The 16,695-nt window shown below is 34.6% G+C and overlaps 3 protein-coding genes across 4 annotated transcripts; 1 reads left to right on the top strand and 2 right to left on the bottom strand.

Annotated features, from left to right (window-relative positions):
* Window positions 1-420: 420 nt before the first annotated feature.
* Window positions 421-1,616, bottom strand: LOC128678794 (uncharacterized). Its single transcript, XM_053760602.1, has one exon. The coding sequence runs from the start codon at window positions 1,481-1,483 to the stop codon at window positions 737-739; it is 747 nt and encodes a 248-aa protein (XP_053616577.1). The 5' UTR covers window positions 1,484-1,616; the 3' UTR covers window positions 421-736.
* Window positions 1,617-4,412: 2,796 nt separating this feature from the next.
* On the top strand, window positions 4,413-10,788 carry LOC128678557 (tetratricopeptide repeat protein 5-like). Its single transcript, XM_053760153.2, has 9 exons — window positions 4,413-4,644; window positions 5,044-5,176; window positions 5,288-5,511; window positions 6,047-6,175; window positions 6,620-6,790; window positions 7,239-7,424; window positions 7,943-8,121; window positions 8,222-8,366; window positions 8,649-10,788. The coding sequence occupies exons 1-9, from the start codon at window positions 4,576-4,578 to the stop codon at window positions 8,766-8,768; spliced, it is 1,356 nt and encodes a 451-aa protein (XP_053616128.1). The 5' UTR covers window positions 4,413-4,575; the 3' UTR covers window positions 8,769-10,788.
* On the bottom strand, window positions 5,986-14,992 carry LOC128678559 (torso-like protein). Of its 2 annotated transcripts, none has more exons than XM_053760158.2 (5): window positions 14,837-14,992; window positions 12,867-13,091; window positions 11,959-12,253; window positions 11,480-11,608; window positions 5,986-11,119 (listed from the first exon to the last, which is right to left on the bottom strand). In XM_053760158.2, the coding sequence occupies exons 1-5, from the start codon at window positions 14,839-14,841 to the stop codon at window positions 10,856-10,858; spliced, it is 918 nt and encodes a 305-aa protein (XP_053616133.1). In that variant the 5' UTR covers window positions 14,842-14,992; the 3' UTR covers window positions 5,986-10,855. The 2 variants fall into 2 exon arrangements, with proteins under 2 accessions (XP_053616133.1, XP_053616132.1); XM_053760157.2 differs by lacking the exon at window positions 14,837-14,992 and adding an exon at window positions 14,224-14,391.
* Window positions 14,993-16,695: the final 1,703 nt, after the last annotated feature.

Here is a 16,695-nt window from a genome sequence, read left to right as displayed (position 1 = left end):
GAAAACAATTCATTACACATTTGACTAAATTATTAACTATTTATACACATTCATTTTAATGTTAAATATTTGTGCATTAACTACAAGAATATTTAATACCAGTCTTGTTGATAAATAATAATCATGTTAACATTGGTATAATAAATATTTGTTTTCTTTTTGCTGCAGTTAGATTTGTAACATTAAGCTATGTTTTGGTTGTCCACCTGACAGGATCTGTCCTAAGATTATAGACTACTATGCAGTTTCTTTATATTAGATAATTTTGCTAAAACAATGCAATATTACTAAGACAATTCGAATATTCACAGACACTTTAAAAGAATCATATCCAGTATCAAATTAAATACCTAATTTTAATAGAACATCCATATAACAGTTACTTGTAAATTGTTTACTATTATAAGTGAAGCTTTTTAATATTAAGACTCAAGACAAGCAAACACAACTAAAACTATGATACTGTCTGTCATGTATCCTACTATTTTTTAATTTTATGTTTATCAAACATTGGCCACAAATATAATAACATTCATCTTTTTTGAAGCTCTAAATACAATGCAGGGTTTATCATGCATATATACAAACCCAGAAGAAATGTAACAATCAGAATAGGTGATTAATTTAAATAACACAAAGGTAGTGGGAAGACCAAAGGCCTATAGAACAATCTCGAACTGCAATATTGATGTGGACAGGCCTAACCACAACAAAAAGTAAATGTAAAATAGCAATTTTAACCCAAGTTGTTGAGATGAGATTCACTATGAACATGGTTCTCTATACTCTGAATATCGCAAATTATTTCTAGGTCACATCTTTTGCAGTAAACATTGACTTCGTTCTCGTTAGCTAGATACCGCTCCAGTGACACATCCTGTTCTTCTATAAGATCCTCCATTTCTGCAAACCATTCTATATGCTCTTCGTCATCATCAATATGTTCTAGAATAGTCTGGACTGTGTTGTCTACGTAGGCATCGCACACTTTGCAATACACCTCCTCGTCATTGTCTACTGCGAAAATGCCATTGAGTGGTTTGAGTTTTTCTAAAATATTTCCTCTATGGACAATGCTGTTTACGTGACTTTCTATTACTTGCAAGCTACAGTTGATGTCTTTTTTACAAACTTCGCAGAACGCTTCCTCTTTTTCTGATGTGAGGTAGGGCTCCAGCTGTATATATTCACCATCCGTGAGGTCTTCAATCGCTGCTTGCCAGTTCGCGTGACTTTCGCTGTCGATGTGTTTAGACACGGATTCTTCTTCATCCATTACCCGTTTACAGGGTTTACAATACAGCTCATCGTCCCTAAAGATCATTCCGTTCTCTGTCATAAGAATTATGTTGTCCTTGTGCTTGGCTCCGTTTGTGTGCTGCTCGATACATTTGTTCGCCTTAGGGATGTGAACTCTGCAGAATACGCAGCGGACTCGTGTCTTTGAGCTAGCCACTATTCCATATAGAACGCCTTTCTTCATTTTGCCTATAATTATGAATAAATACGATGAGTTTTGATTGAAAACCCAGTGTTTTGTAGGTAATTTAAAATAGATACATGAAATTTCTCGATTTTTTTATGATTTGACTTGACAGTGACAGATTTCCGATCTCAGAAAAAAATAAATATTTGGGACAGAGACAGCTGATTCAAAGTTGCCATTCTTCAAAATGTTCAGAGGTCATGATTGGTTGGGGAAGGCCTTAGATTACTAAAAATATAGGGGGAAGGCAGAGCAGGGCAGGCTGCATGCTAGTGATGTGCCGCCTGAGAATTCCTCCTTCAGAAAGTTTTCGAGAATAGAGAAGGAATAATATGTATAAAACTCGACGCAGTGAATGGCTTGACATTTGGTGAAAAACAATACCTAGGTACCTATCGCAATAGTTCTAGTTCACAGAACTTTGGTTGATTCGTTATACATTTCTAGGTTTTACGTATGGGTTGTGTTTATGTGTCGAATGCAGTAAATAAAAGCTCCCATACAAACTACGTTCGTACTGGTTCCGTCCAAATTTCGACCAAAAAGACGACATTTCAGTGTATAAGTTTCAGATATCAACACAAAAATCCAAGTTTCGGTCCAGAGTTCAAGTCCCGGATTTTGCCTAAAAACTTTTTCAAAAAGTCTTTCGGACCCACAAATATAAAAACGTTTGGGCCAAATCTTAGACTTTTCGAGCCATAACTTAGATTTAAAAACATGGACTTAATTAGCCGGTCCGCTAATAAGTCTGTTCATAATTTTCAGTAGAAAATCCTCATTAGAAATTTCTTGAAAATACTTATAGCCGGGAATTTACCGAGATTAATAGGGGTTTCTCAAAGGAATTATCTTGTTACTTGGAAGTACTCGCGGGAATTTACCAAGATTCTAGGTAATTAGATAGAGAATATTACAGAGATTCAGGAAGTGTAGTTGTACAAGTAAAATTATACTAAATCCATAAACATGAGTTTCATAGATTAAGCTTTTGTCTGCAGCTTCGCCCGCGTAATATATACACCATATCAATATGCACCACCCACAACAATTCTCATGATGTAGATAAACTATTTTTACATTTTCATACATCAATGGGGAAAATATGTGACAATGTGTAGATACCAATATGACATAACTATATTAAAGACAAAAACATGTGTGAATTATTATTATTATTAATTTATTATTGTAGAATAAAATAACATGTTAGACAAAAATATAATTAATTTTAAGTAAAATAAAGTTACAGCTCATATAAATAAAATCCCTTTAAATAATTCCTTAAAACTAAAACACCAGAGATGACTGCAGTGTTTCTCAAAAACAGTGAATTGTAAATGCCTTTAAATATGTTTTCTTTTTCAAATTAATTATAGAAGTAGGTTATGTCGTAATATTAGCAATCAGTCTTGGGTGACTTTTTTTTCCTTTTTTTAGGTAGTTACACAATTAAATTTCCATAAATGAATTAAGCTTTGTTTTGATGCAGACTACCACTAATGTGATCATTTAGATTAAGAATATTGCATGCTACTTCTTTGTCACATTTATTGCAAGATGCTTTATCCTCCTTACCATTCACAAGGTACCTTTCTATTGAAATATTTTGGCCATCTTTCAGTCTTAATAACTTTGTAAGGCTGGTTACATGCCAGTCGTCATTATCAACATGCTCAAATATGCTTTCAACAAAATTAGGAATATATATTTTGCAAATTTTACACCAGAGGTCTTCATCAGTTTCTTCAACAGAGATTATACCATTAAATGGTTGTATTGCTATTGCACGGGCTCTTCTATGTGTTAAACTGCTGACATGCCTCTCAATCTCTTCTAATTTAAATGCTATCTCATGATTACATATCAAACAATTCAGCTTCTTTTCAATCTCGCTATCAGGCAGCTCTATGAAACCCCCATCTTTGTTCACAATTTGTTTTATTTTGTCCATCAGCTCATTGTGATGCTGTTCTTCGATATGTTTAATAATAGAACTAAATACAGCAATTTCATTACTGTTACAAATTGAACACTTTACTAAATTTCCGCTTAACTCCATGCTGTTCCTTATTAATAATCTGTTGAAATAAAGTTTCTTGTGATATTCTTCATTGTTATGAGCTTCAATAACAACACTGTCGTCTGGTAAGATAATTGAACACAAAGCACATATTAACTTTCCATTGTCATCTAATACATCTTCATAATATGCCATATCGTCCATTAAAAAATAACACATTCAGTTCAATTTTTTCTAATATCAGAGTAGTATTTAATAAACTCTTCCTTTCTTTCTTTCTCTTTGCCAGACTGACATAGCAGCCAGGCCAGGCAGCCGAAAATGCCGAATGCGACATTGACAGGACTACAGTGTCAACGATAATTAAAATTATTTTTTTTTAAATATTATTTAAGGCAACGATAAGCTATCAGCTGAAGCTAATTTATTGGCAGTCAAGTCGCAGTATTTGAGTAGATAGAGTGTGTAAAGTAGCAAACATACTCGTGCAAACAGCATTAATTTTCATAATGAGTTCTTCGGCAACTGGTTTTGTATCTCAGTTGCCAATGTGGCGGGGGAATAATTTACTAAATAAAATAAGTTTTAATGTGATTTAAAATCGATATTTCATGCAAATGGTATAGCAGTTGGGTACCACCATTATAAACTTTCAAACTTAAAGTTTATAATGGTAGTTCCATCCGATGTGTGTACGTGTGTGTCACACGAGTTTGTTTAACAATACGACAAATGTAAAATATTTATCGGCCACACGCTTGGTACTTGCGGTGAAGAAAATCATCGTGAAAAAACCTGTATATTCATATCATGAGTTCACGATTACCGTCACCGTGCGATCACCGCACCAACGACACGGCATGAAAATGTCAATATTTTTTGTATGTCATATGTCATTATGTTTATGTCAGTGTCATTGAAAGTTATTGTTTGTGATGGATGGTGATTTCTTATTTCCTCCAGTTTGTTTTTATTTGCTTTTTGCTGGAGTTTGTTAGATTAATGGTGGTTAATCCTTATTCAATTCAATAATTTAACAGGGGTTATTCATATATATAACGCCAATATGTCACGAGAAACAGAAGATGAAGCAGAGATCCTCGAAAATGTCACAGAAGTTGTAGATGGATTAGCGGTATGTATTGTATCTACCTATGGCCGTTCCAAATTTCTAATCTTCTTACTCTCGTAAAATGGACAACAATAACATCATACAGCTACAATCTTTGGTTTTGTGCCTTCTCCTTATGACGCTTCCATTTTGGCTAGATACCTTTCTCCAAGCCCCAGTTTACATAGGTATCTATCGTATGAAACGTTTTGAACATTTTAGTTTACTGCCTCTGCTACCAGAGTTGTTGTGTTAGGTTTGTAAGTAGACAGTGACTTAAAACTGGGTCAGCCAGTGTAGCAGTTATCTAGTTTCAGGCTGAAAAAGTGGTTGAGTGTTTCAAATATGAAGAATTGTTGTGATGTGATGTGTAACAAATGAATTAATATTTGATATTTTGATAAAAAACTTGTAATATTTTAGAAAGAATTGAAGGAGCTGTACTCATTTAGAGATCTATTTTTTGAGAACCATCCTTTGGAAATGGCGCGAGAAAAGAATAAATATGTGGAAGAAAAGAAAAATGTTCTTGTTGAGAAGTTTGAGGCTATAAATGGTGAGTGTCTTTTTTGATAAATTATCAACTATAAACATATAACATGTAAACATAAACAGAACACTCCTGTTTTAGCATGTGGTTTTTAAAATTTAATATTTTGCTCTTCAGTGGATACCCAAATACCATTCTCACTTCGTGCCCAATTCCTGTATATGAAGGGCCGGTGCTATAATATCAGCATCACCTATGACCCCAGAGCCACCCAGTGCCTCAGCAAAGCTGTCAAGTTGAACCCGCGCCTGGTTGATGCATGGAATGAGCTTGGGGAGTGTTACTGGAAGAATATGAATGTGAAGGAGGCAAAGGCCAGTTTTGAAGGAGCTCTCAAGCATGTTTGTATAATCTTTAATGTCTTGACACTACCAACCTCAGCTGATGTGGAAAGCTATTGCAATGAAAAAATAATTGTTTCTGAATTCTCTTCAAAATGTTAATGAGAAACTGAAATGGAAATATAAATGTAAATTAAATGAATGATTTCTTATGAAGTGAAAAATATATAGGTACATATAAACTATATGGTATAATGAGTTCTTCGGCAACTGGTTTTGTATCTCAGTTGGCAATGTGGCCAGGAATAATTTACTAAATAAAATAAGTTTTAATGTGATTTTAAATCGAAACTAAAATGAAACCTTAATCTTAAGTGACATTTATTTTCATAGTGAGAATCTTTATTTTAGCATGTGGTTCCACCCTAGAATAGAACCACTGCATAATCCTCCGGTGCATGTTGGATGACTAAGATGCATATTAAGGTTTATTTTTTAAGCTGACTCAGGAAGCACAAGAGAGATACAGGTACAGATAACTAAAATTTTTATTCAAATAAAATCTTTTGACAATAATTTATTCTATATTTGTTAGGAAAGAAATCGTCTATCACTTCGCTGTCTGTCAATAATACTTCGACAAGAAAACGGTGATCAAAAGCGCAGTGAAGCCTCGCAAGCTATCCTCAAAAGTGTGGAGTTTGCCAAGGAAGCAGTTGCACTGGTAACACATTTTTGCTCTATTATTTACAATGTCACTTGCCGACACGAATGCGTGAACATTGCGTAATTTGTATGAATGCTTTTATTTACTGCAATGAAAAACCACCAATGTATACCGAATCCACCACAGTTTGGCGAACTGTTCGATGACAGTGTGGATAAGATTTCAGTGCAAATATGCCTTCATCATTGTCAAATTATTAGACATTGTGAGGAAACCTGTATGCCTACAATTAAAATAAAAAATAGATATTTAGCTAACTACCAAGCAAGCAAACAGGCGTGCGGACCTCCTGGTGGGAAGTGATCACTTTAATTATATAAATGTGAAAACATGTCATTGAAAATTTATTATACCTATAGTTAAAAACCCAATTGTAACGTAATGGTGGAAAAATTTGTATAACATGGAACAGCTAGTTATGGATAAACTGTTGGTATGTAGGACATCAAAGATGGTGTGTCGTGGTCGGTGTTGGGCAACGCATACCTGTGCCAGTTCTTCCTCGTGGCGCAGGAGCCCGCCACGCTGAAGTTGTGCATGAGCGCCTACAAGCAGGCCTGGCTCGACCCCGTGGCTAAGGGCCAACCCGACTTGTATTACAACAAGGGAGTGGTGAGTTTCTCTTTGATATAATTTAATTGTTTGTTTGAACTTTGAAATCACTTTATTGCATAACAAAATAGAAAAAATTAACAACGGCAACTTGTACCGTGCAGGATGTTTTATTTATTTCATAACAAAAATTGATTATCAGCAACATACTTCCACACGATAACTTCACGTAATTTATATCCGCATGCATACAAGCTTCGTCAACAGAAAAAATAAATTTGTTAGTCTTTTTTTTAACCTGTTTCGTCCCACTGCTGGGCAAAGGTCTCCCCAAGTCTTTCCAAGCCGCTTTAAAGCCAAATCAATTAATAATTTATAAATAAATTAATTAATTGTCTTTTAGCTATAATATATTCAGCCATCTGTCGGTGCCTCCCAATTCACCATAATTTTCTTAGTCCAGTAAAATTGAAAACTCTAAACAAAGTCCAAAATAAATATATTCCAGGCATTAAAATACGAAGAACAATACGCTGAAGCGCTAGAGAATTTCGAGTACGCGTGTCGATTGGACCCGCCGTGGGAGACTCCCAAACAAGAACTGTCGAAGCTGACCCAGTACTTGATTGCGGCCAACGACCTCGTCCGGACTAAGGGAAAGATCAAGACGAAGAAACTAACTCAAATGGTGCAGGTATGTAGACAATTCTTTTATATAATTAATTAAGGCCTTATCACACACACACTAGAGCCGCCATCACATTTTTATCAATCTCTTATTTATTAGAAAAATAAAAAATGATCTTGACAAATTCTAACCTAACAAATATAAAGGACTAGTGGCCCGCCCCGAATTCGCTCGGGTAAAAACATAATAAAAAGTAGCCTATGTCACTCTTAAAAGTTTCGTCTACCTCTGCGAAGAGTTTATTCATTACAAAAAATAAATACAAACATTTACAATAACTCATTACAATGCTAGTATGGATATGAATTACAGATAGGACATCTCACTTTTAGGGTTCGTGCCTCACAAGGTAATAACGCAATCCTTATTGGATCACTGTGTTTGTCTGTCTGTCTGACTTTAAATAAAAAAAATTACAAATAGATGATACAAATAGATAAAGGATAAAATCTAAAAATTATCCTTAATAAATCCACCATTAAATACTTTCTTTTTTTTTTCAATTCGATGGTCGAATTTTTCAGAGCATAGACAAAAAGATGCTCGGCGCGTACGCATCAGGGACATTCCATACATTCGGCGCCCGCAAAGACGTGTCTCTGGACTACGCGCGGCTGGATCAGCTACAAAATGGCGCCAATGAATGCAAAGTTATACTTGGAAAGGTCGTAGGCTCCATACATAATGAGAACTCTGTGCCTTTGTAAGTTTACGCATACATAATTAATTCTACTTATGGCCTTTTCATTCCAGTAGTACTTAATGCCTATAATTGACATATTATTTCATTTATAACATACCAGCACGTTCGCGATAGTGGATTCCAGTATGGAGTGCGTGTGCGTGACCGTGTACAACTGGGCGCACGGCCGCGGCGCCATCATCGGCGACTGCGTCTGCGTGCCCGAGCCGCTTCTCACTGTACACCAGCATGACTCACCCACACTGGTAAGTATAAATAAGTCAACGAGTGAGTGAGTGAATGAGTGTGCGAGTGAACGAGTGAGTGAATGGTGAATGAACGACTGAATAAATGAGCGAGTGAATGAGTTATAATACCAAACTTGGGACCAGGATCTCAATTCATTTTTTTTTTAGTTTTTAATATTAAGCAAATTCACAATAAAGAATAAATGTTAAATGTAACACATGCAATGTCTTACTTTGAAAAATAATAATAAAACTATTTTTGGAATGTTTTTCTCCAACCTAAACAATCTATCTTTTCAGCAATACTCATTCAAATCTATCCGCCTGAACAACCCTCTGCTGATGCTGGTGAACGGCAAGCGGGTGTCGCGCAACCAGTTCGCCAGCACCCAGGTGTCCAGCACCTACGAGCTGCAATGACCCCAGTACTGCCCTCTGCAGGTGCCGCATAGGGACACAGTGATACAGTGAAGTGAAGTGAAGATAATTCTAGTGTTGTGAAAGTGAAGTAATGATAGTTCCAGAATAGTGAAGGATAGAAATCTGTCCATTCTTTTACTTCAACGGAAGAAAGTACTATACATGTGAATCAAATTGGTATACAAACTCATGGTTTTGAACCAAGAACCTTTCGATCACAGGCTCCTAATCTAACCTACCTAACTTATCTTTACCAATGGACCGCCACGTTAGTACCGTTAATGTTGTGATAAAAAATGGTCTACAAGTGCACTACTATACTATACACATAAGTATACTATACGTGCACACTCTGTCCCGTTCCTTGTTTGTCGTCTAGAAATCCGCGCTAATTTTATCAGATGCAAAATTTCATAAAATGATAGTTGGTCTGAATATCCGAACTATTTTTTAATTTTTGTAGAAAAAAGGGTCCCTCTGAATGTTGGAACAATTTTCAATGTTTGTAAAAATTATATTGTGTTTATGTAATTTAAAAGAATCAAGTATGTAAATGGTTTCAAATGGCGTTGGTGCTTAAAGTGTTGATAAAATATCTGTGATTTGAGGAAGGAAGCTCAGTAGTTAGATATGTGGTTAATCCAGACATGATTACATGGTTCTAAATATTTGAAATAATACTTGTCTTGTGATTTTTTTAAATCAATAACAAATAAATGTTAAAATTAAAAATACGAACACTGATTTCATAAAAATTATAACTAACATTGAAAATAAAATAAATAATTCACAAAAACTCACATATCTTTAAAACATATTACTAAGTATTTTATTTTTACATATATGCTATTTAATGTTTTAATAAAATTATTTTTTTTTTTTTAGGTAGGTACTAGAAAACAAAAGGAACCATGATTTGTATTTTTATTAAAGAATACACTTTAAAAACTCCATCTCACTAATATTAAAGGATAAGTTTGTGAGTATGTTTGTTACTTCTTCAAATTCTGGGCAAATTCTTATAAAATTTATTTTGGCTTTATTAAGTAGATTATGCATAAATTTGTAAGGTAATTTTAATACGCGGGTGACACCGCAGCGTGCAGCTAGTCAATAATAAAAACATCTTTGCACATTTGAAACTAAATACGTATTTATAACAGAATGAATTTGTATTGTAATAAAGATTTAAAGTGTGTATTTAAATAAAAATACATGTCGACATTGTGTATATTTCAATAACTGAGCAAATTTAGTATGAGTATGTAATGATTGTATAGACCTATATTAGTATTTGCTAATATGCTAATATGGGTTCGTGAAGATTTTGTATTGAATAAATATAAGTAGGCATTAAATTGTGATATGTTTGTTTGGTTAAAGTATGTATGTATTTTTAGGATAGCATTATATGGCAACTAATTATGGTATAATTGTGTGACAAATATATGAGTTGTAGTCAATGAGTAAATGCCAGTAGGTATGCAGGGTTAAATCTTAATTTCTTTGAGCAATCAAGTTTTAAAATAACCAATAGGTTATTTTCAAAAAAACCAGTGTCAAAGTCTCTATATAAAAGTTGGGTTTTCACTCGACTACTGGGGGAAACATTAAGATTAAACCCATATTTTAAAACAAAACAACTACATTTTCTGATTACAGCATCTTATGTGGTATATGCTGACCAGTGAAATATTATATCAATAATGCTTCTTTATTAAAACTAACTTAACTTTATTTAAAGTATTTTATATAACTTATGTATTATCTTAGAGATAACGAATTAAATTCGTAATAAAATTATAGACAAATGTACAACTTGGTCGAAATTTTGTACTATCTGCAATAGATAACTATTAAATTTGGTACTAAAATATTTTCACTTATTTAAATAATATGCTTACAAATAATGCATGCCTCAAAGTCAGAACTGTTCAACTTATGTTGTATCTTATCTTTATATTATCTACACCATATAACTTCACAATAATTTTGCAATAAAATTGTGTTTTAGTCTGTCTTCTGTTTGTTTTATTATAAGTGTTATTTAGCGAGCTTCAATAACTTACAATTTATTTACAAAAAAGTTACGCTACATTAACTTCCCATAACTGCAAATCGTTTTCAACAATCTCTGCATACATATCGCCCTTGCGTCGATCCTTGAATAAGGGTCTAAGGGTCTTCAAGCCCAGCCCTAGTAACGCTCCGTTGTCGAGTAAGTGGTTAAGTTTGTAGGCAAGCATAGGGCTGTAGTGCAGTCGGAGAAGGCTAGGTCTGGAGTACAAATATTGGCTGTCGCGAAGGTTTTGCCTCGCCCATGATTCTATTGTTTTGTTGCCGCTTGCTATCTGGAATTATGATAATGATTAGCGTTTGCGCATTATTTGTTTTTATTATGTTAGTTATATACACTAAAAAAAAACGCCGAACTTGGTGATTTCAACGTGCGTTACTGACTTTCCTTGCGTTAAAAATAGCAGTCTAGTTGGTTGGTGTCTGGTTATTTGAAGTTAACAGGCTACTCATATGCCAAAATTTTTATATCTGTGGTAAGTACAAAACGCATACCTACCTATAATTAAAGACCCGACTTAAAACATAGAGACTACATTTTATTTTTCCAAATTTCTACCCCGAGACCCGAATTGGGGGGGAAAGTTTGTAGCATATTATCTTATAAATAGGAATACATATCGAATGTTACTAACCCGTATATCACCGACTTGTGTGAGGAAGTATGATGAGAAGTAGAATCTAAGGTTACTGGACCCGGTCTGTAGCCCGCTGCGGATCTTAGCTTTAAATGCGTTGTACCAGGGACGCTTGTACTTGAACACCTGGAAGAAAGTGGCAAAATTAAATGGTGTTTATGGTATTAAACTTTATTTAATGTACTTATATGTATGTGTATAAGTATGATAGGCATCAGAGTTGTGTGGTGGCAGTCTATCGACAATACTTATTTGAAATGAATTTGGGTTTGTTGTTGACTGCACAACGGCGGTACTTAACATAGTTATTTAGTCTGCAATCACCTTAAATTTTCTGTTTGACCTAAAGGTTGACTGTTATGCAGACTATAGGTACATTATCGATAAACAGTTCGCCAATTTTGGCTTATTCAGTATACATTGCTGGCTCTTTATTGTGGTAAATAAAAGCTCTTCTTAACTACCTAGTTACTAACCTGATAAATAAAATTGCCCGTCACATAGGAGTCAATATAATGCGTGCCGTAGCTCTTCATAAACCGCCTCACTTCGCTAGGGTCACTGACATTTAGATTCTCGGTCGCTCTCTTCACATAGTCCTTCACCACGACGTCCTGAAGGTCATCCAACTTCTCCGACTTGTGCTTCTTCGTCAGCCGCACGAGGACGTAACAGCAGTTGTCTGGTTTCCCATCGTAGATGATGCCCAACGTCCTCATGATTTCGTCGATGATCCAGTCGCCCATGAACGCTTTCCATGGTTTGTCTGTTCTGTGAAAATTTGAATTCGTGCAGCGGGTAAAAATAGTTTGCAGAAGAAGGGAGGCTTGTACATAGGTACCCAGTGGTGGTCAGTGATGAAGATTGATAATAATGAATAGGTAGGTACATAATGTTTTTGTTTCGAGTAAAAAAAAACTTGAACTTGTAGAACTTGGTGACAATTTAATTTACTCTTTTGGTTTGAATTTGTGAAAACCTTACGTTTTCAATCAATCATTTATTTTTGGAACTTACTTAATTTTGAAATGGTTTTGTTATGCATGTCACACATGCTTCTGTTAGGTCCCAAGCTTTGACTGTGCAATAAAGTTTAAATAATTTAAAAATATGCTTTTCAACTAATTTTGAATATAAAAATGAGATGAATAAATCTTGAATCGAGCGGGAATTGTACCTACGTCCCTGTCTATCCGGGACGTAGGTGTGTTCTTAAATTACTTGTTTGATTGAAAAACGTGTGGCGAATTTTATATTCGATTTTCGTGAAAATTTTTTCAGTCTCACATTTGTGAATTACATTAACGGATGTGACGCCAAGAATCCCTGGATCCGCTTAAAAAATCGTAACAAGCTAAACAGTAAATGGCTATTATTTACTCACCCTTCAATCTCGAAGTTACTGAAGTACTTATCCAATAAATCTTCGAAGTTCTCACACAGCAAGATATCCATATTAGCTGAAAGGCTCTCCCATTCGTTCTCAGTGCTGGTAGCATTGGCGAAAACCCTAATATTCTTCTCACTGAACGGGACTATTGGTTCCTCTTTTTCTTCTTCTTCGTACTCCCCTGAGACCACTTGTGTGACTTGGGAGAGGTCGCCGTAGCTAGAATGTGCAGAAAGACCAAAATAATATTTTTCTTTGGTGAAATCGAAATTTTCCCGTTACTCTCACTTTTTTTAATACTGTTTACTACGGTAAGCGGTCACCACAGCCTATCAACGCAACAACAGGGGTGTAAAACGCGCGTTCTCCCTTGTGTGGCCTAAAAAAAAGGGCACCTTTCACCCCCGAAAAATAAATATCCCCGTGGAAATTTACGCCGGCGTGGCAGTGGGTATAGGCTAGCAGTAATAAATTTAAAAATAAAGCCAGTAGACAGAAATAGTTCTGGTGCGTCTAATTTTGACTTGGCAACTTTGGTCTGATGATGAAGTCTGGAATGGCTATTGTCTTATTTTGACCTAGTTGCCTGGTTCTTGTAACGAATACCATTAAGTAATAAGTCAAGGTGGAAATACTGAAGTCACAATGACTACGTTTGACCCCTGATGAATATGTAAAAGCCGCTACAATCAACTGCATGTCAATAACCTGCACGATCCTTATACCATAATAGTAATAGTGGTGAATTTGCTTCGTATTTATGTGGGTTGATGGGTTGACTGTACGTGCCTGTACAATGTACACACACGTGGCTAACGTAAGAATGGTGTTCGATTTTGAAGATTCCCGACCCTTCTACCCTTCCCGTGTACCCTTCAAATCAAATAGATTTCCTAGGTAGGATAAATGTAGGTAGGTATATGTCTCCAACAATATACCTGGATAAAAATTGTTTTTCCTGAAAATAGTACATACAAATTTTTGTCTGATATAATATTTCCTGGATGAAAATTGTTTCCCTGGAAAAAAGTAAATGCTAACTTTCGTCTGATATTCGCGTGACTAGTTAAGAGTTAATTTACATGAAAGTTTAGGTAGGTACCTACTTATATCCATTTTACAAATGCTCATTGAACTTTATTTAATTCTTTTTTATTTCTATTTCCCACTTCATACACTCAAAATGTGAAAAATGCCATATATTAAATTGCCTTGTAACAGTGGGATAAAAACAAATGCTAAATATATAAAGATAAAAATAACTCTGGTTATTAAAGCCGTTTAACTTTAGCCATTAACAAATAATAATTTATACTGACACTATCCGAACACAATAAATAACTCAACATACTTTGCAAATACGTCGATAGCATTCCCGATGTTCAATCCAAACCCGAGATCACTTTTCTCGCTCACACACACGTTGAAAATGAACAAAAGAATGAGACAGAACAACATTTCGCACAAGTTAATCCGCTGTAAATGAACGGCGCGCGTGTACTGAGATTTTTTTTAATTTTGCTAATAAATGTAGCAAGTAAACATCTTTTGAACTTGACCTGACAGATTAGTTGGTGTACTTATCTAAATGTGTGAACTATGCGCGGTTACACGTACAGTACACTTTGCCGGTTGGGTTTCCTAACTGGGAATAACTATATCTAGATAAAACTAGATTTTGACTGTGACTACAGAATTTGTAACACTGCGACTTCGCTACGAAATTAAAAATAAACGTAACTTGGTTACTTATTATTACTTAGTAGAAAAATACTTTCTGCATCTTGCATATATCAAGCTTGCTTTTATTTTATAATAAAGATAATTAAAATGTATTGTTTCATATCCTCCTTCAGACTTTTATTGGGAGAAAAAAAAATACACAAAATTTGTATTCAAGTGTCCAAGAAATAATTGAGTAAAATAAAGTATACCTACACAAAATAGAATACAAACAAACTTACTACATGGCCGGATGATGTCCATTTTGGCGTCAACCAGGCTGGACCAGCTGGTGGCGTGTGTGACTGAAAGTGTCTTATGGTGAGGTGTCTTATCCTATTCAATATTTTAACAAATCATATACATAAACACGTGTTATTTGCAGTTAACTAATGTACTTTATGCTCCTAACAAAAACCAAGGACCAGCGATAACCCCGAGCCATGTGTGTCTATCTACTACGACTGAATGATAAAACTAACAATCTACATCGGCTCCGCTTCGTGATGCGAATTTTATCAAAAAAGTGTGTTCCTCTGTCTCTTTTTACGCCCTAACTGCAGCTAATTTTCATTGAAATCCTAACTGATACTATAAACGCGAAAGTAAGTTCTCCTTACTATATGGCGCTGACATGTCACCGGGTACAAATGACGTCACAAATGTTGGAAGTCAAAATCCGTTTTAATTATACATTCAAAAAATATTAAATTTTACTATAAATAAAATTGATAAATTAGAGTGACATTTCATTATCGTGTTTCGTTACATGTGAATGCCTTTATATATTTTATTTTATACATAGGAAACTATTCAGCTAGCACAGCTGTGATAGCTGTGCCTTACTCAGCCATGGGCTGAATAGGACACAGCTTGTGTTGTAATGTCTGCATGCAGTTTTATATAGGTACATTGTTTATGTAACACAGTGCACTGTTTACAGTGTTACAGCAGCAATCATACCGGATATCCGGTTGCACAAAGATTACAGCGAATAAAGTTTGTTAGAGACACTACTTTTAGTATGTACCTATAGAAATTTATACGAAAACTAGCTGTCTACTCGCGACTTCGTCAGCTAAATAACCAATTAAGTCGGTTCTTTTTTCGACATGACTTTCATACAAACTTTCACCTCCCATTCTAGTCGTTTGGGGGCTGATTTTTGAAAAAAAAGTAGCCTATATATTAAGCACCCAATAAAGCATTGTAGATTTGTCATCGACACGCAAAGAAGAAGTAGTTACATGCATACTAAATTTCATCAAAAGACATGCTAAGATCTAGGATTGTTAGGGATTGAAAAGTGTTTTACAACTTTCTGAGAAATTATCATTGTAATCTGACGGATAACCTTAGCTGCCAGATGAATATCCTGATGTGATTGGCCAAATAGCCCTATCTAACTTTTGTGAAACAACTTTTTATTCGATATGTTACATATAGGCTATCAGATACTTGATCAGCAAGCAGTGAAACAGTGGACTTATAAGTATAAACGAACATTAGACTACAATAATAAAATAACGGAAAGAAAATTATATATAGTTATAAACCCAATCACTTAGTTGTCTGGGTGAAAAATAAAATGTTTTGATAAAAAATACAGTAATAAATTAATTGTATTTCATTATGAATGTATTAATATTTATTTTATGATTCAACTATACAGTATATTTTAGTGTTCATAAAAATACAAATCTAAAACGGTTTTTATTTTGACTCCATGGTAAGTGACGTCAACTCATCCGTTATTAATTTAGGGTTTCGTACCCAATGGAAGTATATTATTTTTTATATGAGACCTGTCCTTCACCTGGGATTTCATCATTTTGTAGAAAGTTGAATGACATTGTATCAGCCAGGTTTGTTTTGCGATAAAAAACAGGCAATGACCGCATTTTGCACGATACCACAGAGATTACGAATTTAGGAAGTGATTAATCTTAAGGTATTTAACCTTTAAATAAATATTTATTATATAATAGATATAAAATAAACTAAAACAATTGATTGTTTATTTTTTTTTTATTTGATTGGCTTTGAAAGAACAAAGAAAAATGAATTTATTTTAACTAAGATAGATGACCGGGAAGCAATT

This window comes from Plodia interpunctella, chromosome 20 (assembly GCF_027563975.2).
Source record: "Plodia interpunctella isolate USDA-ARS_2022_Savannah chromosome 20, ilPloInte3.2, whole genome shotgun sequence".
NCBI classification, from domain to species: Eukaryota; Metazoa; Arthropoda; class Insecta; order Lepidoptera; family Pyralidae; genus Plodia; species Plodia interpunctella.
Note: the sequence above shows the minus strand (reverse complement) of the source record. Positions and strands in the feature narration are given on the sequence as shown.

Excerpts from the sequence above, each read along its gene's own strand:
- LOC128678794 (XM_053760602.1), bottom strand. The coding sequence starts at position 1,483 with ATGAAGAAAGGCGTTCTATATGGAATAGTGGCTAGCTCAAAGACACGA.
- LOC128678557 (XM_053760153.2), top strand. The coding sequence starts at position 4,576 with ATGTCACGAGAAACAGAAGATGAAGCAGAGATCCTCGAAAATGTCACA. Across the intron at positions 5,177-5,287 it reads GAAGTTTGAGGCTATAAATG|TGGATACCCAAATACCATTC; the intron begins GTGAGTGTCTTT and ends TTTGCTCTTCAG. Across the intron at positions 5,512-6,046 it reads TTGAAGGAGCTCTCAAGCAT|GAAAGAAATCGTCTATCACT; the intron begins GTTTGTATAATC and ends TATATTTGTTAG.
- LOC128678559 (XM_053760157.2), bottom strand. The coding sequence starts at position 14,330 with ATGTTGTTCTGTCTCATTCTTTTGTTCATTTTCAACGTGTGTGTGAGC. Across the intron at positions 13,092-14,223 it reads GCTATCGACGTATTTGCAAA|CTACGGCGACCTCTCCCAAG; the intron begins GTATGTTGAGTT and ends TGCACATTCTAG. Across the intron at positions 12,254-12,866 it reads AGTAACTTCGAGATTGAAGG|AACAGACAAACCATGGAAAG; the intron begins GTGAGTAAATAA and ends AAATTTTCACAG.